Consider the following 24,415-nt stretch of genomic DNA (forward strand, 5'->3'; position numbering starts at 1 on the left):
GTTGCACAGATTTAGGACGCTCGAACGATTCAACAGCCGCTATCTTTTGTGGCTCAGGTCTAATGCCGTCTTTGTCAACGAGATGTCCTAACAGCAATGTCTGTCGCTCGCCAAAGTGGCACTTTTTTTAATTCAATTTAAGGTTAGCTTTTTCAATGCAGCTGAGCACGAGGACTAGGCGAGTGTAGTGCTTCTCAAACGTACGTCCAAAAATTACGACATCATCAAGGTAACACATGCATATATGCCATTTTAAACCACGCAATATAGAGTCCATAAATCTTTGGAATGTCGCAGGAGAATTACATAATCCGAATAGCATAACTTTGAACTCGTAAAGTCCGTCGGTCGTAACGAATGCCGACTTTTCTTTGTCAGCTGCGTGCATCGGAATTTGCCAGTAACCTGATCTCACGTCGACAGATAAAAAGTAGGACGCGGAATGCAAGCAGTCTAGAGCGTCATCGATGCGCGGCAGTGGATAGACATCTTTCTTGGTAACAGAATGCAGTCGGCCGCAGTCAACGCAAAATCTCCACGTACCATCTTTCTTCTTCACTAGAATGACGGGAGCAGCCCACGGACTTGCCGATTCCTGTATTATTCCCTTTTCCAGCATTTCTTGGACTTGCTCGTTGATGATCTTGCGCTCTGATGGTGCCACTCGGTAAGGTTTCTGCCTAATGGGATGCGCCGACTCGGTGTGGATCTGATGACGTATCCGGGACGCTGTGATTAAGGGCCTTTGGCTGTTTTTAGAAAAATCAAACACCTTCGAGTGCTTAGATAGAACGTCGAGCAGTGTATGACGTTCGTTTTGGTCAAGTGACTTTCTGACCATTTGTAGCGATTGGGCATCTTCTGAACCTTCTAAGCCTAGATGTTCATTTTGGTTTGTAGCATCAACAACCGCAACCAGCATCGTACATGACTCGGGTATAAATACTGCAAGTTTCATGCCGCCTAGCAGAATTGCAGGCTCCATGGAACTGTTCATCGTCCGCACACCTGTCCGTCCATCAACGACTGACACTATACAATGGGGAATGAGAATGTTCTTTTTCCGCCATGCCAAGGGAATCGGTTCGAGCGTGGCGTCAAACGCGCCGCAGTTGTTACTGGAACATGTCACGGGAACACACACAGCAGAAAATGCAGGAACGACTGTATCCACGGAGACAAAAAAGATGCATTCCTCCGGACAGGAATTTTCCAAGAGCACCGTTGGGAAAGTACCATGTATAGAAAGATGCCCACTTCTGCAGTCTACAGTAGCCCCACATTCGCACAAGAAGTCAATACCCAAGATAACGTTATCTGTAGACCGCTGAATAACCGCAAACTCTGTACAAAACACCTTGCCACACAGCGAGACGTCCACAGTACAATATCCCACCGCACACAACACGTCACCACTTACACCACGAAATGTCATCCCACGGTTCACGCAAAACATCACTTTTGGTCCTAGCAGGTTCTTAAAGTTTACACTCATCACCGAGACTGTCGCGCCTGTATCCACAAGTGCCATAGTAGCCACTCCATCGACAACTACATGAACTTTGTTCTTCAACATAAACGCTGTCGGGGGTATATGTGTAGATAGCACCTGTGATCTCGCGGCCTCACCCCCACTGGCCGCACCGACTAGTTTTCCGGTGGCGGTGTACGTGCGTGTCGCCGTGGCGACGGCGATTGTGGAGCACGGGGAGCTGGTGGTGGCGTCAAACTTCGATCAGAGGCCGGCGAGGGGTAGCGTGACCCGGTAGGTGCGCGTGATTTCCGGGGCGTGGAGTTGGGATGGTCGAAAGGTTGGTGAGACATGTGCCAAGACTGTTGCTGATATGGGCGGTGGTCACAAAAACGTGCAATATGACCCGGGAAGCCACAGCTGTAGCATACCAGAATTGGTCGAGGGGCACGTGGCTGCTCAGAGTAACGACTCCTCTCGGAAGGCGTGGGATAGTGGTGCCACCCTTCAGGGGCACTGTAGGCAGGCGATGTTGGGTAAACAGGCGGGCGAAAACTTCGTTCGTAGTTTGGAGTTGGTTGACGGGGAAATCCAGCCTGCCGTGTGCCTGGATATTCATAAGCGTCTGCTGCGTTGATCGATGGTTGCCATGGTGGAAGAGAAACAGGGGTCCGCACACGTTCTGGCTCGTTTACGTACACATCCTGAAAATCACTGGGGCGATAGTAGGTCGGCTGATATCGAAGCAGCTCTTCTCTGGCGATCTGCCGTATGGTCAAAGCAAGGTCGTTAGGCGGCAGTGTTTCAACACTAGCCACAGTGGGGATGTTGGACAGGCGGCCGAATTTCATAGAAATTCGTAGCATCTTGAGGGATTCAAAGGTACGACAGTGCTTCATCACTTCGGACACGGAGTTCAAGCAGTCTTTCCCAATTAGGAAATTGTACACGTCTTCGGCTATACACTTGAGAACGTGCCCAACCTTGTCTTCTTCAGACATCCTCCCATTCACGATCTTGCACAGCTTCAATATTTCTTCAATGTATGTCGTACACGTTTCTCCTGCAAGCTGTGCCCTCTGAGACAATGTCTGTTCCACGCGTTTCTTCTTTGCGTCCGAATCACCGAAACACTTCTGCACTTCTTCAACAAAACGTTCCCATGTCGTGAACATGTCCTCATGATTCTCGTACCACATGAGGGCGGTGTCAGTTAACGAAAATACAACATGATTGAGCTGTTCGTTCGAGTCCAAGCCGTTGCTTCTGCTCACCCGCTTGTAGTTCTTGAGCCACACGTCGACGTCTTCTCCTGATGTCCCCCCGAAGTTTGGTGGCACTCTGTAGTACGGCACGGAACCCATCAGAGTTGGCCTCGAAGTGTTGGATGGCTGCTCTTGGGCCATTACGATCAGCGAAGGTGGAAGTCCGGCGAGGCAGCGGCTGCGATGAAATCCTGGTAGTGAAGCTCCCGTCTTTGGGTTCGTCCTACCTCGGCACCTCCACCAAATTGTTACACAAGGCAAGCTAACTCAATGGGGGTTTTTAATGGGCCCTGACTCCGCGATCACAATATAATGATGGTGATCTCCACCGCCATGGCTCGTACCCACTAAGAGGAACCGCAGTGGAGGCAACGTCGTCTTCATTCTCTACCCGCGCTTCCCTTGTTTTTCATGGTATATATATATATATATATATATATATATATATATATATATATATATATATATATAAAGGGCATTAAGTGCATACCTAAGGGCTCGTTTTTCGTGTTTTACACAATATTAACGAGATCTAACAGACAATAGTGCCAAGGAAGGTATAGGGGAGGTTATTACGCCAATTGTAATGTAAATTAGAAGAAAGAAAATTGGGCGAAAAGATAACTTGCCGTTAACAGGACCCGAACCTGCGACCTTTGAATAACGCGTTCGATGCTCTACCACTTGAGCTACCACAACAGCCATACCCCCAGCCACTTTATTGGGTATCTATGTTTATTTAAACGTGAAAGTGCCTGTCAGCGCCACTAGTAGCCATGGGGGAGAGTGTGGCACACTCTTTATGAGCCTGTTTGACATCACGTAGCACGTGAACTTATTACTATATGGCAGCTGACCAATAGTACCCTGTATACAACCTAAAGGCACCAAGTCTGCCAGTACGAGACCGTCGTTAATTAATAAGTTAAACAAGTGTGTACCTAAGGGCTCGTTTTTCGTGTTTTACACAATATTAACGAGATCTAACAGACAATATTGCCAAGGAAGGTAGTCGCGCTGACTGACACTCTCACGTTTAAATTGTCATAGACACCCAATAAAGTGGCTGGGGGGATGGCTGTCGAGGTAGCTCAAGTGGTAGAGCATCGAACGCGTTATTCGAAGGTCGCAGGTTTGGGTCCTGCCCACGGAAAGTTACCTTTTTCCCCACTTTTCTTTCTTCTCATTTACATTACAATTGGTGTAATAACTACCCCTATACCTTCCTTGGCAATATTGTCTGTTGAATCTCGTAAATGAATATATATATATATATATATATATAAATATATATATATATACTCTAGGCCGAAACGTCGAAATAAACCACGTTGTGACCGCTCACGGAGGATCTACTAGACTATATATATATATATATATATATATATATATATATATATATATATATATATATATATATATATTTATATATATATATATATATATATGGGAAGTGAAGAGACACAACTTAGCGGCTGTCTTAGTCTTAGTTTTATTTCCAACGGTATCGACCAGTGGAAATGAAACTATGAAAACCGATAGGGCGTGTCTCTTCTCTGCCCAAGTACGTTTGGCCCATTAGAATAGAAAAACTTCTTCACAGTATATATATATATATATATATATATATATATATATATATATATATATATATATATATATATATATATATATATATATATATATATATATATATATATATATATATATATATATATATATATATATATATTGATACATTACAGCCGCAAAACGCGGTGGCCGGAAAGGGGATAAGAAAGTGCATTTGTTTATTCATGCTGGACTGGCGCCGTCTTGCTTGTCGAGTTCTGAGCGTTGTAACTAGATTATTAAAAAACTTACTGGTAATATTATTGCTCGACGTGGATGACACCCGTACCTCGATGAAGACCCACAGTGGTCGCAACATCGGCGACCCTTCCACTGCTTCGACTGTTGCTACTTCCTTTACGTCACCCTCATCAGTCAAAGCCACCACCTATGTCACACTCCCGCACCTCCGGGATCCCCGCACTTTCTCCGGTGATGGTACGATCGATGTTGACACTTTGCTGAACCTTTACGCGTGCGTCAGTGCTATTCACTGCTGGGACCCCACGCTCATGCTCGCCAACGTGCTTTTCTAATTGGACGGCACTACCCTAAATGATTTTAAAGCCACGAAGCCGACTTAACGAGCTGGGATTTCTTCAAAGATCCGCGACCTGTTTGGTGATTTATCTGGTCGTCAGCTCGCTGCGAAGTTGGCTCTTCCCACACGGGCCCAGTCTTCTACCGAAGCATATGTTTCCTACATTCTTGACGTGTCGGCCCTTTGTTCCAAGGCCGACCAGTCCATGTCAGAAGACGAAAAAGTTAACCACGTCTTCAAAGGCATTGCCGATGATGCTTCCAACCTGCTGGTTTTTACCAACGTCTCGAGCATCGACACCATCCTTAAAAATACCAACGTCTGGAACAACCTAAAGCCCGCCACGTAGCCCAAAGCATCGTGCGTCTTTTGAACACAGCGGCTACTTCTTCGTGTGGTGACGCCTTCCACTAGACACCTCGATGTGACAACCTCACACGCATCATTCGTCCAGAGGTCGAGCCAGCACAACCAGTAGCCACGCCATTTCGGACGCCTGCACCTCCCCCGACTACGATCTTTTTGATACAAGCTTTCGTTCAAGAGCTATCAAATGTCTGCCTACATCCTATTCCTGCCATATACTCTGCTGAGCCTTCTTATCGTACGGCTTCTACTCTTCGCATGCAACGCAATCGCTCTCTTGATGACAGCCCCGTATATTTAAATTGTCGACGCGTTCGTCATATTGCTCGTCGTTGCCGCAACCGCTGGGCTCCACCGTGACATTATGCACCTCAGTCTCACGCCACTTCTCGCCGCCAGTCATCCCCATCACTTTCTCCATCAATGCCGACCACATTTTCCGCTTCTGCAGCATCTCTGAGTATACCTCGTTACGACCGGTTACTGTCTCCTGCTCGTCGGCAGTCCCTGTCGCCCCACAATTCCGTGTTGCCTCCCCGACCTATTCGCAGCACCTCCGACCGGAAAACTATCCGTGCAGCTTCTCGAGGTGGAGCTGCGTTAAAGACCGTGGTAAAAATTTCTCGCTTAACGTTAACGACGAACCAGAACATTTGGACGTTACTGTCGACAATGTTCGTGTCAGCGCATTCATAGATCCTCACGGGCTTATATCCATTATGAGTGCTAACCTTCGCCACCGACTTAAAAAAGTTGTCACGCCCACCCTCAACCGAGCTGTACGAGTCGCCGAAGGGTTAACTGCCGCAATTCTTGGCATGTGCTCTGCTCGTGTTTCTATTGGGGAAAGAAGCAGTGTCGTTCTTTTCGCTGTTATCGAACATTGCCCTCTTGAACTCATTCTTGGTATGGATTTTCTAGCCATGCACTGCCCTCATAGACTGTTCAGCTGGCTCTCTCCATCTCGATTTACCTCTCTTTTCCGACCCGACCATCCCACCGCAAACCAGCCTCTGCTGCATTGATCTCACGCGCCTCCCGCCTAACTTTGTCAGACATGTCGACTTATCCTCCACGCTGCTAGTAAGGTGACGGTGATTACAAGGTGGCCCCGATTCCTGCCGTGATGCTTTCGCATGGGGTTGCTGTGCCGCACATGATTCTGACGATTACGAGAAACCACACCTTCCTTCCCCCGGTCAACTTCTCACTCACCACCGAACCACAGGGTACATTCCTGGCCATAACTACCACTCTTCAAGACGAGACGAGCATCTCGAGCCCTTCAGAATGGACGATTCCTGCAGCTCAGTCAGTGGTTCCACTCCATCACGTTCTTGGGGCGCCGACATCGAGCGAATAATGTCATCGGACCTCACGTCTGAGCAAGCAGCACAGCTTTGCCATGTTCTTGAGGGCTATCGTAGGATTTTTGACTTTGGCAGCAACTATTTAAGCCAAACGACCATTGTCACCCGTCCCACCAATACTGGCCATGTGACTTCCATTCACCGATGTCCCTACCGTGTTTCTGCGTCGGAGTGTGCAATAATACAACAGGAAGTCAGAAAAATGCTTGCGAAAAACGTTATCGAGGCTTTATGCAGCCCCTTGGCTTTTCCATTCGTCCTTGTTAAAAAGAAGGACGAAGCATGGCGCTTTTTTGTCGATTCCCGAGACCTCAACAAAATTACAAAAAAGATGTTTATCGTTTGCCTCGCATCGACGACGCCCTCGACTGCCTGTACGGTGCTACTTATTTTTCAACTATAGACCTTCGGTCAGGCTACTGGCAGGTAGCCGTCGACGAGATGGACCGCGAGAAGACCGCATTTATCACTCTTAATGGTATTTAACAGTAAGATGATGTATTTTGGTCATTGCAATGTGCCAGCCACATTTGAAAGATTGATGGACTCATTGCTCCAAGGGTCCACATGCTTGTGTTACCTAGACGATGTTATTGTCTTTTCGCCCCCAATCGACTCACATCTCGATCGTTTATCAGCTATTCTGGACGTTTTCTATCGAGCTGGAATCCAGCTTAACGCATCTAAGTGCCACTTCACTCGTCGTCAAATTTCTGTGCTCGGACACCTTGTCGATGCCCAAAGCGTGCGTCCATACCCAGAGAAAATTCTCACAGTCACAAACTTTCCCATTCCAAGGACCACAAAGAATGTACGCAGTTTTGTTGGCTGTGCTCCTATTTCAGACGCTTTGTTAAGGACTTTGCGACCATTGCACGCCCCCTCAACGACCTCTTGAAGAAAGATGCCTCGTTTACCTGGGGCCATGACCAAGCGTCATCGTTTTCCCAACCCACGACCGTGCTTACAATGCCACCAATCTTTTATCACTTTAATCCATCAGCTTCAACTGAGGTTCACAGGGAGGCCAGTGGACACGGAACACGCCAATTTACACGGCTACTGCAGTACCAATGGGGACACGACCGTGTTATAGCCTACGTAAGTCGACTGCTATTTCCATCCTAGCACAACTATTCCATCACGAAGCGCGAGTGCCTTGCCCTTGTATGGGCAGTCGCCAAGTTTCGTCCATACCTGTACGGGCGCTCATTTCGTGCTGTCACGGATCATTACGCGCTCTGCTGGCTAGCCTCCCTGAAGGACCCCACAGGACGTCTCGCTCGTTGGGGCCTCGGCCTTTAAGAATACACGTTCTCTGTAATGCATAAAACAGGGTGCTTACATCAGGATGCGTATTGTTTATCCCGCTACCCTGTGGACGAAGCAACCGATACTGACGCCATGCAGACGTTTTTTTCTGTGTCAAAATTGTTGAACAAACAATGAGCAACGTCAGGATGCTTCTTTACGAGCCGTCATTGACAAACTGGAGTCAACGCCTCGTGACCCATCCCTACGAATATTTCTTGTTGAAAGACGGGATCCTATACCGCCGTAACCTTGATTCCTTCGCGTCAGCCTTACTTCCTGTCATCCCAGCGTACCTGCGTTTCACTGTCCTGCACCAACTTCATGACGCTCCCATGACGGGCCATTTGGGCGTTTCTCGCGCATACGATCGAGTACGACGTCGTTTTTTTTTGGCCTGGACTTGCCCCGCCCTGTTCGATGCTATGTCACCGCTTGTGAACTCTGCCAGAGTCTCAAAACGCCATCTGCCCTCCCAGCCAGCTACCTTCAGCCGATCGACTTTCCCACTGAACCTTTCTTTCGAGTTGGTCTCGGCTTGTCGGGCCCTTTTCCACTCTCCACAGTCGGAAATAAAGGGCTTGCTGTTGGCACAGGCTATGCGACGCGGTACGCAATCACACGAGAACCCGACCAATTGCGCTACCAACGTTGCGAACTTTCTGCTGCTTGACATATTATCAGCGCACGGTGCTCCCCGCCAACTTCTCACCGACCGTGGCCGCACAGTCTTATCAGCTGTCGTTCACAAAATACTGAGGTCTTGCCATACCAAGCACAAGTTTACAACTTTGTACCATCCCTAGTCAAATGGCCTCACCGAGCGCCTCAACAGGACTCTAACCGAAATGGTTGCCAAATACGGTGCGCCAGACCACCAGGATTGGGACATTCATTTGCCGTATGTGACGTTTGCCTACAATTCATCCCGTCACAGCACTGTCTGCTATTCGCCCTTCTATCTCCTATACGGCTGGGACCCAACTCTACCCTTAGACACTTTGCTACCTACGGTCACTGAATATGCCGAAAAACCATCGCCCGCGCCGATCACGCGCGCCAATTTGCCCGTAACCGTCTACAGGCCTCCCAGGAGCACCAACGACATCTCTACGATTTTCACCACAGGGACTTGCACTCTTCCCCGGGTTCTCTCGTGCTCCTTTGGTCACCCACTCGGCGTGTGGGACTGTCTGAGAAACTGTTGTCGCCCTACTCTGGACCGCTTTGTATTGTTCGACAAGTGACAGAGGTCACGTACGTGATTGTCCCAACCGATCCAACAAAGTGATTGTCAGGTCTGAGCGACATCATTCACACCGCCGTGGCTCAGCTAAAGGCCTACTACCCCCCTTCGACATCATCTGCATAGATTTAGCACCGGGACGGTGCTTTTACCGCTGGGGGTTATGATACATAACAGCCGCTAAACGCGGCTGCATGAAAGAGGAGGACGAAGTGAATATTTTTATTGTTGCTGCACTGGCGCCATCTTGCTCTTGGAGTTCTGTGAGTTGTAAACAGAATATTAAAGAAGTTACTCGTAACAATATATATATATATATATATATATATATGTGTGTGTGTGTGTGTGTGTGTGTGTGCGTGTGTGAAGCTTCAGTGAGTCTGGTGCGTATGAGAAGCTAATACACGTACGAGAAAGCAAGCAATTTCTTTATGAACTGATGCTTTGGTCGTGACACGGCCTCCGTCAGAGGATCTCAGACGAAGGCAGTGCCATGGTTGCAACGTCGATCGATAAAAAAATTGCTTGCTTCCTCATACGTGTATCAGCTTTATAGTATATATATATATATATATATATATATATATATATATATATATATATATATATATATATATATATATATGAAGGCCAGACTCTAGGCCGAAACGTCGAAATAAACCACGTTGTGACCGCTCACGGAGGATCTACTAGACTATATATATATATATATATATATATATATATATATATATATATATATATATATATATATATATATATATATATATATATATATATGTATGTATGTATGAATGTATTGCCACGTGCTAGTTGCAGTCGCGGCTGAGAAGGAAAATGTTCCTGGCTGCTAGGAACGATACTAAACAGCCGTTTTCTACCTCTCGACCACTTTATCGTTTCCTCACCCGACAAACTGGTGGAGTTTCAGGGTACTCCAACCTGCTATGCCTCTTGGTCTTGGATCGAAATCAACCGACGTCACTGCACCAGGTTTTGGTGAAATACTTCAAAGAAGCGTCCTCCTCAAAGATCTAGCTCCTCAATACGGTCCCTCGCAAGTATGGTGAGCAAAACGTTTTTCACGACTGCAACCCATGCTGAGCATGTTGATGACCTAGTTGCTGCTGTACTGTGCATCGTCAACACGCCTGGCACGCGTAACCCTTTCCGTTGAGATCACAGTGAGGATGTGAAAGTCTGGTTGGATGACTTCTACAGGGTTGCTGCCTTCGATGACTCGGACAACCACCCTAAGTTCAAAAACGGTTGCATCTCTCTGCTTTATGCAGAACGAGCATGATGCGAGAACCACGAGGATTCGTTGACTAGTTAAATGTAGTTAAATGGGAAAAAATGCTGTGCAGGTACTGTTTGCACAATTTCTAATGCTGAAGGAGAATATCACCACGTTTGTTGAAGACTGTTCCGGCGAGCTGACCCACAAATTCCAGAGGCCAAAAAAGTACGACTGTCAATACGCTGCGTACAAGAACAGCTTTTCGCAGGCCTCATGACCAACCCGCAAACAACGGTGTATCAGTTGTTGCCCTTTTCACTGCGTGCATACTTGTGCCTGAACACGATGACAGGAAGACGTTTACAGATCTTATTCCGCAGGTTCTCTGAGAGAAGCTCCAGAAGTGTCCTACAGCGCACCTTTGGGTATCACAGCTATCACCCACCTCATTAGGTATGAAAGCAGGCAAATTATCCCTCCCTTACCACCATCTCGAGCAGAACCTCTCACGCTATCCTACGCGGATGTCCTGCGGGTCACTACATCATCGACGGCAATTTTCTAGCATCCACTTGCCGAGCCTTCTTGAAGTTTCCCAAGCCCAATCTATTGCATAGCTTGGCAGGCCGAATTTCGTCCTGGCTCGCGGAAGTCTACCATATGGCGTGCGCCAGACAATCGGTCATTGAGCTACCACTGTGGCGAAGCCGGACACACCGCGACTGCTACTACCGAATAATAGGCCTGCGCGGATTCTGCCCGGATGACCGTTGTCCGCGCTATGATGAGTGCCCGTATGAAATTGAATCGTACTTTGCGAGCAGTCATCTCCCTCCTGGTTCTCAGCGGTGACAGTCACGGTCACCATCACCCCGTGGGCCCACAATGCCAAATGAAATATGAGCAGCCATTGAGTCCCCTGGTGTCAGTGGCTCAAGTCCAAGCCGGGAAAACTGAGAATGGCGACCTCTGTTGGTGAGGCCGCTGTCATGTGACCTGAAATGATTTTCCAATGCCATCCCCACACTACGTACCACTGACACCTTCCCTAACTGGAAGAAGAAATGTCTGCTGCTATAACCGTTTCCGCTGACTGTCATCAATTAACCGCCCTTGTCGATACAGGAGCTGATTACAGGGTAATGAGTGCTGCATTGGCCACTGAGCTACTCAAGGAGCTGTCAACGCGTAAAGGCCCATGACTGATCACCGCTGGATGACATCTCGTGTCACTAATCGGTCAGTGCACCGCAAGACTTGAAATCTGTGCGTCGGCCTTTGAGGCAAATTTTCTGGTGCTATTCAAATGTGACCGACCAGTTGCATGGGGTATAGATTTTCTTCAGGGGTACGTAATGGTCATTATTCTGCGATTTTTTTCGTAACCTTTAATAACAGAGCTCAAACACATTTGGATGACCCGGACGAACGTCAGCGTGTGGTGTTACGCGTTGTTGACGAATGTGGAACGTTGCCGCCTCGTAGCAGTGTCTTCGTCCTTGTTGAGTGCTCAGAGGAACAAGCAGGCACAGGTAAGGCTGAAGGTAACGTCACTGCTCTACTTGGTAGTACGGCGACGTTACCTTCGACGTTACCACCGTTTGTTCACAGCTGTTTGTCACTAGTACTGATTCCCACGCACACTAATCAACTTTTGTATTGAGAAAAAGGCGTTTAAAAGAAGGGGGAAGGGAATTTGCCACAATGTGCGGAATCGTTGCATGTGGTGCGTGGCGTTTGCGTATATGTCCTCCATTAACAAAGGTGACGACGAAACAAAAAATATACATAATCTGCTCTTATAGCAAATCGTGTGGATGCGAAGCAGCGAGAAAAGTTTGAACAGCACTCACTCAAACGTGTCATCGTTACCTTATGCAGTTGCACAAACATGCAGGATCTCAATAAAATAACTGGTCACGGCTTTTGAAAAAACAAGACTATATATTTACATTATTTACACATAACAGTTGGAACAGTCCATGGCGGGCGCTTTCTTCTTTCTCTTCTTTCCTTAGAGTTCACTCTTTCTTTTTGATGGCTGCTTCTTCTTCGTAATCTTTTCAAGGAAAGACAAATAATCTATATCTTCCGCCCACCGAAATGTCGCGCACTTTGAGTTCATTACAGTGAAGACAGTTCCATCGGGTAAAGAATCTGAACAGGTCGTCGTATTACAGAGCCTGTCGGAAGTTTAACCGAACAGATTTTTATAATTTGTTCACGTCCACGATGTATATCTTGGATTCTCCCCGTCTTTCATAGCTGCCGTGAGATGCTTTCTTCATAAAGAAGAACGATGTCACCAGCTTTGAGATAGATAAAACCCTGCATATTGGCATAGTGCGCAGAGCGCAAGTTAGGCAAGTACTCTTTCCTCCATCCGAGCCAAAAATGTTCCAACAATCGTTTACGATGGAGCCCTTTTGTCGTGACCGTCGATCTTGATCCCGAATTGTTGGCCTTTTCGTTCGGATAGGGAAGGCTTGTTAATCGTGTAACACTTAAGAAATGAGCTGGCGTTAATATTTCGCTATCCTCGGCTGATGTTTACAGGTAAGTGAGGGGCCGGGAGTTAAATACCGTATATACCTTATACAATATGGTGGTTAACTCTTCAGGTGAAAGCCTTGCTTTGCCTAGAATATTCCGTAAGCTGGTCTTGACAGTTCTTATCCACCTCCCCCAGAAGCCACCCCACCACGCTCCCCTTTCTACAATAAACTTCCACTCAATTCTTCTTTGAGAACAGTAGTCCTGTAGCTCTTCACCGAACAATACTCCAGCCAAAAAGGAGATTTACTTTGACACTTTCTTGAATGTCTGTGCGTTGTATGTACAGATCACATCAGGCAATCCTCGACGTGCTATAAATCAGCGAAACGTAAGTAGAAAGCTTTTTGACGACATGTCTGTGGCTATTTCAAGATGTACTGCTCTCGTGACGGCACATGAAAACAGTACAATGTAGGTCCTGGTGTAACTGCCATTCACATAGAGCGGTCCAGCAAAATTTATTCCAACTGCTTGAACGGGATCTGATTGGTGTACTTGTTCACTTGGGAATGGCGCAACTGGTGCGCTGCTTAGTTTTAAGCGCGTCTTGACACAAGCGTTACAAGCTCTGATAATCTTCTTCACAGTTTGTCGGCCATGCGGTACCCAAAACTTTTCTCGAAGTTCGGCGAGGGTATCTTGTAGGCCTCCGTGCAGTGATCGCTTATGACTATCTCCTAATATAAATTTTGTAAACTGAATAAGTCGAGGCAGCAAAATAGGATGCTTGACTTCTTATGTTTCCTGTGAGAATTGTAGTTGTCCTCTTGCACACAACTGCCGTTTCCTGACAAGAAAAAAATGAAGCATTGCTATATCAGACTTGTTACGTAGCTGTTGTTCCTTTCCAACTTGACAGATTTCTTCCGCATAAGCATCCTCTTGAATCACCTTGACCCAGTAATCCTCTGCGTCGCAGATTTCTTCGGCAGTGAGGTGCGCTTGGTCACTGATACTTGTATCTTTGCAACTTTTTATGAAACAAAATACCCAGGCAGTTATTCGTAATACTTTCGTCAAGCATCGGTGATGTTGAAGATCGAAACTAGGCATATATGTTCTCACATGTAGAACTTGCACAACGACTTTAGCTTCTTTTAAGTCTACATAATCACTAGGTAAGTATTCAAGACTGTTTTTGGGCCATCTATTTTCCATTTATGTTAATCATAGTGGTACAGTCCACCAAATTTTGTTAGTCTTGACAAGATACAATGGCACTCCACGTGTGAGGTAATCCGCAGGATTATCCATACCGGGGAAGTGTCGCCATTCGCCATTCACAGAACATGCTTGAATTTTAGTCTCTCTATTTTCGACAAAAGCTTTCTGTTTCTTTGCAGATCCCTTTATCCAATCTAGTGCGACCTTCGAGTCTGTGCAAAAGAACGTTTCCAACCTGAAGTTATTAGGAACATCCTTCAGAAAATTTCCTAGCCTTGCTTCAAGCCAAGTGCCAAGTAATTCTAGTATTGACAAAGTCACTTTCTGCAACGGTGACAATCGCGACTTCACCATAATGAAGTGACTATGAGCGACATTCTCTTCATCAAGGAATATCAAATACGCACAAGCTCCATACACCTTCTGACTAGTATAACAAAATATGTGTAGTTGCATAAAGTGACTTGTTAACACAGTCTTCATCCATCGCGCGATAGACATAGAAAGAAGGCACTGCAGATTCGAGCACCATTTCTTCCTCTGTATAGCAATATCTGAATACCAATCTTCGCCCTAATCTGCTTTTATTCGCCACAGCTTCTGAAACTATATCTTCGCCTGAATGCTGAAAAGTGCAATCATTCCCAGTGGATCGAATATTCTTGACACTGCTGGCAGCACATATCTTTTACACGGTCTTTGCCCTTTCTCCAAGAACATTAACCCTGATTTTGCGACTACTGTAATCTGATCTGTCAGAGGTTTTCACAAGAGCCGCGGTAACTTGACAACTCCTGCGCTTGCACCATCTCCTTCAGCTGTACTAATGAAATCACTCAGCAGTTCGGAAATTGATGACCATTTCCTCAAACGCATTCCTGCTCGTTCCATAATGGCGTTTGCGTCTCTGTATATTCTTTCTGCTGAATCGCCATGATCAGCTCCGATAAAAAAGTCATACATAAAATGATGCTGCAAGCTGCTTGGCCATTTCTTCCTTTGGAACTTTCACTGCCTTTATGTGATGTTGTAGTGTGGCGTTGAGCAGAAAAGACGTGATATGGTACCAAAAGGAACCCTTGTCATGCGCCATTCCTCTACTTCAGGCTCAACGTTACTCTCAGAGGGTATTTCATTGAACTATAGAAATCTTAGTGCGTCTCGGTCTTCTATTTTTAAGCTAATCTGAAGAAACGCTTTCTCTATCTTGGCTGTCAGAGCAACATGGTTGAAGCGAAAGCGTATGAGAAGAGGAACCAAGTTGGCTAGCAGCTTTGGTCTCGTTTCGAGATGCGCATTAAGGGATGAGGAATCAGGTTTGTGAGAGGACGCGTCAAAAACTACTCCTAACTAAGTTGTCGTGGACTCGGTTCGCACAACTTCATGATGTGGCATGTAGTAAATCCGAGCTGCTTGCTTCACACTTTGATGAGGTACTCTCTCTGCATGCCCCATCTTCTATCTTGTTCTTGATGGTGGCATCTTATTCCACAGCAAACTCTAAATTGTTCTTAATCCTTTTCCCTAGGTACTTCAGTCGCTTTATGGCTTGTATTCGGTTATCATCTAGTTATCCAGAACTTTTTTCCACGGAAGCGCGACTTGGTAGCGACCATTGAAGAAAGTCACCTCCTGTTCAAATATCTCCAGTACCCTGTTCTTTTCTTTGGATGGGGTGTTCTCGGCTGGCATAATTCCGATGCTCTCCAAGTCCCCGAACCTCCATAGATATCTCTTCAGTAGCGTCAGGAGACGTACTTAGTCGCAAGACGCATACGTTGAGAGCTGACTCCAAACAGGTGTCAAAAGAAAGTGGCCCTTGCAACATCCATCCAAGGGCAGAACCCATCCCCACCAAGTTCTTCCGTCGATGGTATCGCTTTGTCTCTCCCGACATGAATTTCCCAAGCTGATCAGCCCCAATTAAAAGGCTGATTCCTGGAACTGCAGCCATGCCCCGTATCACCAACTTGTCAGCAGAAAGATGGCCTTCGATTTCGGTGTCTCTCACAAAATCATAGTCAGGTGGTACTTGCACAATATCCTTGCAGACAAATGGTACTTCTATGGTTGCTAACAGGTACTCCTTGGTGTCATACCGACTGTGAAGCTTTATTTCGACGACACAATTTTTTCTCGGAACGAAACTTGTCTGTCCAAATACATTTAGCTGTAGATTGACCGATGCAAGTTCTTTCAATCCAAGCGTCTTGAATGCATCTTCACGAATAATTGTACGCTGGCTTCCGCTGTTCGCAAAGCCATGATTATAGGCCTTTGGCGTTTTCCCTATGACCCATGCCCTAAATATTTGCAGTAAGACATCAGAGTCCACGTACGAAGGAGAGCTGGTATGCGGACTGTTTGCAGTTACGGAGCCTTCGTGTTCTTGCTTCCTCGGTTTTCACTTGGGATCGCACACTGACGAAACGTGTCTACCTCCGCATGTTGCGAAATTGACTTTTCTGTAGCAGTCCTTGACTAGATGCTCTTTTACGGTGCATCGATAACATCACTTCTCGGCAGCCAATTTTCTTCATGGGTAATACGGCTGTCACAAACTGGAGTAGCGTGCTTTGCAGACCCACTAAACAGACAGTCTTTATTCTTAGCTTTCTACGAAGACTGCAAGACCGCTGCTGTTAGTAGAGTAGCGTTCAAATTTCTTTTCTCTTTATCCTTTCTTTTCTTTAGGTTTATGGGCTTCACTTCTTTCAAAGCTTTCAAATTCCATGCGAAGATACTTAAGGAGTTCTTGCAATTCCTTCTCGGCTGTGGCTGTCGATGATGAGTCATGCTGTTGTCCTGAGCCTGCATTGTCTGTCGTGGACGGTGGTGACCTTAGGTCAGCTTCTTTCCGGTAGTAGCCAATCACGATGTCTGTTGGCAATGCCTTCAACAAAATATCTGTCAGCATATTTGCAAAACTAGCAGGACTAGCGTTTATTTCTTTGAGACCTCTGATGAGTCACTGCACATATTCCAACAGCTTTCGAAAATTGTAAATGTCTTCCGAAGAATCAACTGCTGGTAGAGCAAGCAGTCGGCGTAGATAGCCCTGTACAATACGCCAGTTATCTACAAAACGACATCTCTAAATCTTGATGACACCGTCATAGCACTCAGCCATCGCTTGCAGCCCAGAAATCGCGGTGGCTGGGTCCCCTTCCAGAAGAGTCTTTAGATATTGAATTTTTTTCCTTTTGTCAGGTTTTTCTTTTCCTCGACAGTGGTCCTAAACTGCTCCCAAAACGAAGGCCATTGGTAGAACTGTCCGTCAAATGTCAGCAGCTGGAGTGTGGGAAGCTTCATTTCCTTGCGCAGTGTGCGATCCTCGGCAGTTTGGGATGACCTTTATGGTAGGGACTCGAATGTCGTAGGACAATGCGTTTCACGCAATTGCCACTCCCAAGCCTTCAGCTGTCCCAGCATTTCTAGCGCAGCGTCTTGATATGTCAACACTGCTTTAAACTCTGTAGCGAACTTCACCTCTGGGATAAGCTCTTCCAGCTCGGCGTTAACTTTAGCCAAATCTGCGTCTTTGCCTTGTACCTGTTCAAAGATGAAATATTTGCACTGTAAGCACTTTCATTCACGGCTTTGGTTTCATTGATGAGACGCGTATTCATCTGTCGTCTTGCCGATCCCTTCTCTTTTAGCGCTCTGACGCGATTCATCTTGCTTCAAAAATGGGGGACCAAGCTCACCACAATTGACGGTCTGTTTGCTGTCACGGTGAAAAACAGCGGCAAATGTCCCTTCAGGACTTTTTTTCTTGCTTTCTTCTAAGGTTACCACGGTCCTCACGACAAGCTGTCTTCCGTTCGAAATTTCCCCATGAACACTGGCAGCACATACTGTCCCGTGAGCACTCCGGATGGGTTTCGGCAGCACTTTGTGAAATAACTGGTCACGGCTTCTGAAGAAACAAGGCTATATATTAACATTATTTACACATACCAGTTGGAACAGTCCATGGTGGACGCTTTCTTCTTTCTATTTTTTTCCTAAAGTTCCCGCGTGCTTTTTGATGGCTTCTTTTTCATCAACATCTTCTCAAAGAAAGACAAATATTCCATATTATCTACCTCCGTAACGTTGATTGTGACAATCACTTCATGTCGGTGACCGCTGCCATCGATGCTGTTGATGGCCAACACTGCCGGTGACCATGAGTAAAGCACTGCTAAAAAGCCGGTCCCTCTGTCCCACAGAAGCGTGGAATGCCGCAATACCAACGATCGACAGCTACGAACTTATCGCGTGTACTGGGTAAGCGTTTTGTCGTCTTTGTCATCGCCGAGAGGAGAGAGAGGAAGAGGAGACGCACATGCTCAGTGGCGGTGCGGACGTAGCGGGAGGGAGTGAAGAACAGACACAGCCTCCACTTTAAGCCGTTCCGCAACCAAAAGGCGGACTCGGTTTGCAGAATCAAAGCCGTAGGCAAGGGGCATCGAAAAATGAAATGGAACGTATCATTCGCAGGCCGAAGCGCTTGTCGAGTTCAGGTCCCGAATTGTATCACTGCTTACCGGCTCCACAGGCTTCACTCCCTTCTACTCGGCGAAAAGCAGGTGGCAGCAGTCCGTTGTACTCGGACCAGGGCAAATTCGGGACCCGACACTAATACTGGCTGTCCGGAGCGTGTTGGTTCAACCTCTACACTGCCACCGACCCCTCTACAACTCATCCCTGCTGTCGAAGTGATATGCATCGCAACAACCAATTGGTGCCTCAGCCTTCGACCATAAGACTGTGATGTTTCAAACACCTTGAGTTGTGCAGTGATAACTGCGTTCATACGTTAGGAAAATGGGTACGCGTATTATTTTAGTTATCAAAATTGTTCTTCATGACTCCTGATCAATGCAAAAAACTTTAGTGCCATTCCTTATGACTTGAAAGCACCATTGCTCTAGTTACAAATACCTCGGATAGTCTCGACAAGGAACAATGAGGTTGTGCAGATTACACTAAATTACCACCACAGTGTAATAAATAAAGAATTCTTAGAATTTTTTTGAAATGTGACGTTTTTTGCACATACCTCTTCTTTATGCACTTTCATTATTCTTGTAATAAATGACCATCCTGATTGCTGCAAACTCTCAATAATATTCTTTGAGGTTGTTGGGGGTGTGGTAAAACATAAACTTACTATTTCATCCACTCGAGCCAGAATAAAAAGGGGACTAATTAAGGTTTGTTAGTCATTAAAACCGGTTCTAAGTACGCGTCGAAACCAATACTACGAAACAGAGACAATTTTGAGTGCATTGCTTTTCGTTAATTCTAGTGCAATTTCACCGCAACAGCCTGTGTATGCAGTTATAAAATAAACAATATATTCATTCATGCAGAACAAGGCACTATACCCTCCCTTAGCACTGTAAAATTTGTAAAATTCTGTTTTGCATAAGCTGTGAAACTTCCTGCTTTGCGCTGCTGTAAACTTCACTTCGAAAGCAAAATATTAGTTAGGGTTATCTGGCCGGCATCCCACCTTCACCGAGCACCACAACAACTTAAAAGAAATCGAGCAATGAGAACACCTGAGAAAACCTTCGTTCTGAACTAAAAATGAAGCCCCCCGCCCTCTCGCAATATTAACAAAAACTACTTTTGTAATAGCCACTTAGCTATACCCTTTGAAAAGTAGCACGTTGAGTGAAAAGACTGCACTTACTACATTCTTTTTCGGTCACACACTTGCCATCCTCAGTTCTAAAAAGTGGTGGAGTGCAAACGCATCTATCTCTGTTTTTCTTGTGACACATCCACTTTTTGTCTGTGAAAGCGTTACCACAATACAGTTGTGGGAAGAAGGCTCCAATGCTGCAAGTAGCCGGCTCTTCATTGTCTGGACAAGCTAAACAAATAGAGAGTTGGGACGTATTTTAGCGTCAGAGAGGCGTTCGCAGACAAGTGGTGCCATGCGGGCACAGCAAAACATCACAATATAGAATAGCCGCGGATGTGCAATCAGGTTTACGTCAATGAGAAGGCACCTTGAGCCCATCATATTTTGATACAGAACTCTTCGGTTGTGACTGAAAGCAGGCCTGTCATAAACACTTGGCGATGATTGCTGTTTTTCGAAATTAGTTGTCCATTTTTAAGGATGCCCTACATACTTGGAAGATGAACGCACAGCTACTTTCATGCTTTATATGGAACGCAAACAAAATAATGACCTACGTTCTCAAAACTCAGATTTCTTTTCATTTCGACAGAACATGTTTTTGATTCACATTAATCCTAATTGTGCTAAAATTGACTAAGAAAGGCACAAATAATCCAAGATAGTCCTGTTCTGCGTGCGAAGTCGAACCTTAGAGAAAGAGAAAAAGCAAAGACAGCAGGCTCAAAAACAATACTGTATCTATGTCCACATTTCTACCCTGTTTTTGGTGAAGAGCATTAGGATATGTCTCTTAATGTTTATTTTGTTTTGAGAAGAACAACTAGTACTTTATGAATCTCGTGTAGCAAGAAATTCCAAACCTATTTTTTAGCACATAAAATTGAGCTCCAGCCCAGTGTTTGCAAGAGCTTAAGAGCCCTTCTACGCTGCCTGGGCATTTAGAAATATGGGCTGTAACAAGGAAGATGTATATCACCTTCGTCTTTTAGCCATAAATATGTGGCACGTGTTACTTACCATGGGTAAAAACATCTAGTCTAGTGTTTATTTTCTCTCGTTCAGACACCCGCTTTTTGATTTGTGCATTACGCAGACTAACGTATTTGGCACTGTACAAATTTTATTGTACTTTGCTTCAATATTGTTGTTTTGCCCTATAGTGGTGACCAAGACATTTTTGTGAAAACGTTTAATGATGAAATACATCTCTTAGCCAAGTGATGCTCAGGAGTAAACTATAGGGCGGCTGAGTGGAATTTGAAGGATCATGTAAATATCAGCGCATCATCGCAAATGGGTCAAATCACTCGAATGCCCCACGTCCTTGCATTTCTGTGCTTCCTTCTATTCACGCTGATTTTTACAAGATGGTCAGCAATGAACTGTATACTTATAGCAGCCAGGACTTACAGGCCTTGTTCTCCCGGCTGCACCTCGTACAAGGAAAGAAATCGCCCAGGCGAACTGTCGCATATTGTTTTTAGGCACACCGCTTCGATATTTTTAACCTCATGTGCGTCTCACTCCGCGTCCACAGTATGTAACACTCCCTTCAATTTATACTACAGATGTCTAACTTTTCGCATTGCCCAGTCGACATGTCGTGGGTTGGTTGTGCTATCCTACTTTCCTATTGATGACCCAACAGCTCATTTGCTGCTCCCGCAATTTTTTCCAGCCTGCCGCGCTTGCTGTAGTGTACATGAAGCGCGCTAACAGCATCTTTTTTATCTAGGCATATTGAGGACTCATTGTGGTGGCGGGAGTGGGACGCACTTCTTATTTTCGGCCACCTTATAAGATGGAGAAAGCTACAGAGCAACATGTCTGAACTGCTCCTTACGGAAAGCAAATACGCATGGTGTGAGGCAATACTTCATTGCTCGTACTTTCTGGACGGTAGTGCATGCTAACTTTTTGAAATCTCGCAGAAAATTGCTTCATTTTTTCTAGACATTCTTCTCGACGCAGCTTCTCCTGCCTTCTCATTGTTTTTGGTGGTCTCTACTTCTGACGAAACCGCTGAGGGATAGTTGCAGGAGGCCATCGCCGTCGCGCACTATTCCTGATGAAAGAGTGGTTGCACTGGAAGCTGCTATCTGTTTTGCCAGAGCAGCACTTTCTCGGCGAAGCATTGCTTCAAAACTCGTCTTGCCCTTTTGTGTTAACGTGCGCAAGAAGTGTGCAACTTATCTTTAGGTGTTCCTAGTCTTGGAAGGCTGATGTCTGTATGAGAATATGCAGAAAAACCGTGAAATTACGCATGATCTACTTATATGAAGGGAAAACTTACACGACCTGTTCAATAGGCCGGCTGTTTTCATTCTCCCTTCGTCTTTTTCTTTTTTGTAGTAGCTTATGAGCGCTCTTACCCCAGTGGCGCTGTCATACTTTGAATATTCCTATTTTATTTTTGCCTTTTATTGTTCATGTTTTGTGCATTTTTCTTCATGAGATGAACACGATAGTGGTATCTTTTCTCCAGTGCGCTTTTCAGCCCCTCAGTTCATATCTTGTGTTGTATTATGTGACTCGAGTAGTCTAAATGGTGGATTACTAAAACATAACCAGTAAAAAGGTCCGCATGATTGAGAACTCTGTACTACCTAACTGGCGAAACACAAGCGAGGCTTTGTCCTGCACAGAGAGTGCGTAGCTAAAGCGTTCAGTGGCACCAGGCGTCACACAATCACCAACTCTTCACAACGTGTGGATGGGTGAACTACAGCCACGGACAACAAAAGATTCAACCATGAGTGATCATCATCACAACCAATGACGTCTAAGAAGCACGTATGTGGACGGGTCTGACAGACAGCAGGCGCTTTCCCACTTACGAACTGATAGTATGCGTGTACCGCGGAGGCCAGCATTTAATTTGTGTAATCCCAACAAATTTGCAGTGGTGCCAATATGAAACTTCTGCGTTATATGACAGTGATATAGCAGGCTTACCGACAGTAATACTGCAGCAAAGTGTAGATATACGGGTTAGTAGGCATTTTATTTTGTAGAGTAAAAAATCAGGAGACCCTAAACATTTCTTTCAGGAATTGAACGCGATATTGAAATCCTGTTCTAAGTGTGTAATTCAAACATTCAGTGCAGGAAACCTTTTCGAACTTGCCATGCATTCACTAAGGGGCCTAAGAATATAGACGCGCGTGTGCCGTTTGCAGAGGGTTACCGGCATTAAACCTGCAAGCCATTATGTTAATCACACGTTCTCACGCCCGCTTGTACTACGCATTTTGACTGCGACAGTTCATGTTGAATTTTGAAGCATGTACGCAGGACACGCGTGTTTGCAAAGAACGAAGAGTACTTTCGCTGCGTTTTTTAAGAAGAGAAAGTTCTTTGCAATGTATGCACAAGTAGACGCGTGGCCATGTAGCAGAACATTCATTTGCCACCCAAATAATTTGGGTTTGATTTCCACTCGAACCGAAACGATCCTGGTTTGGTACCCATGCAGAGCAGGCATTTTTATTATTCATTTTATTTTCACCGTTTCCTTATTTTTCGGCCACGCATAAGATGATCTTTCACTCGCGTCCAAGGACACCGACGCCGACGCCTACGCCGGTATTTTAGCAAAACAAACTCTTCAACACTATCGCATTTTCATAAGGCCAGTTGTGTTAGGCGGTCAAGGAGGCTGTATTTTGTGTAATGATCAGCAGGCAAGCTTTAAACCACGGGCAATTATGTGTGAGAAATGTCTTGAATTAGCTACGCAGCCACCACGTGGTCCAAACCAAATACGCACAATAACATATTTGCCTTGCGCAATGGGTAGCTCGCTTTGCACCGTGAAGTCACTATTATAATCTAATGTTATGATGCTTAATGGCTAGTTAGGTGGGACCTCTAGTTAGGTGCCAACCGCTGAGGTTGATTTGTGTCGCTGTGTTGAGGGCTACCATCCTCGTGAAGCTCAACGCAAGTACCACTACTTCTTATGAGCTGACCACTTCTGGTGTTTTAATATTTATGTTTCTCTTGGCATCATTACGCAACTGCAAACAACTGCTAATATTGTCACTGGTGTAGCATCTACCCGTTGTAATATAAATTATATGCAGCTGTTGCATGTATGTGTGTGGGTAGATTCGTACATGTATTGAGGGCCATTTTAGATCCTCTCGCTCAATAAAGAATTAAAATATATTCACATAGCGTTCGTATGCTACGCCTAGCATTGATACCCAAGGTACGTAGGATCTGTCAAGCTTTTCACATCAACTTTGTAATTTTAATGCAACTATAAACATAAATATAACTGGAGATGAACAATAGCTGAGCTCGAACAGAGTGAGCTTTATTGAGTAAGAAAAATAAACATATTCATGACTTCCTGCATACTTAACAGGCAAACACTAGTACCACACACACAACAAACTGCAGTAGAGCTAGACTAGAATATTGCATGTGCAAATTATTATTCGTTAAAAGCCCTAAATTATTCCAGTGCCCCATTCAGTGTGTTCAAACGAGATGTGCAATCTCAACTGATGAGTAGTTTTTTACTCGAATCTAAGAAAATTTTTATGTGTGCATCAAGCTATTTTGTTGCTCAATGTTCCTTGTATATAGCTGCTTACATATTTTCTTTCTAGTATGAAACTTG

At 45.4% G+C, this 24,415-nt stretch overlaps 1 protein-coding gene across 3 annotated transcripts in view; it reads right to left on the minus strand.

Moving 5' to 3' along the window:
* LOC119180000 (uncharacterized) overlaps positions 1-24,415 on the minus strand; it is a 287,597-nt gene that overhangs the window by 228,377 nt on the left and 34,805 nt on the right. For 2 of the 3 annotated variants that reach the window (XM_075869824.1, XM_075869823.1), the window contains exon 3: positions 19,828-20,010. The exons of the other annotated variant lie outside the window; for it this stretch is intronic. In XM_075869824.1, coding sequence (XP_075725939.1) covers positions 19,828-20,010 — 183 coding nt within the window. The remainder of the gene's footprint in view (positions 1-19,827; positions 20,011-24,415) is intronic. 3 annotated transcript variants of the gene reach the window in all.

The sequence above is a fragment of the Rhipicephalus microplus genome, chromosome 7 (genome assembly GCF_043290135.1).
Source record: "Rhipicephalus microplus isolate Deutch F79 chromosome 7, USDA_Rmic, whole genome shotgun sequence".
NCBI lineage: Eukaryota > Metazoa > Arthropoda > Arachnida > Ixodida > Ixodidae > Rhipicephalus > Rhipicephalus microplus.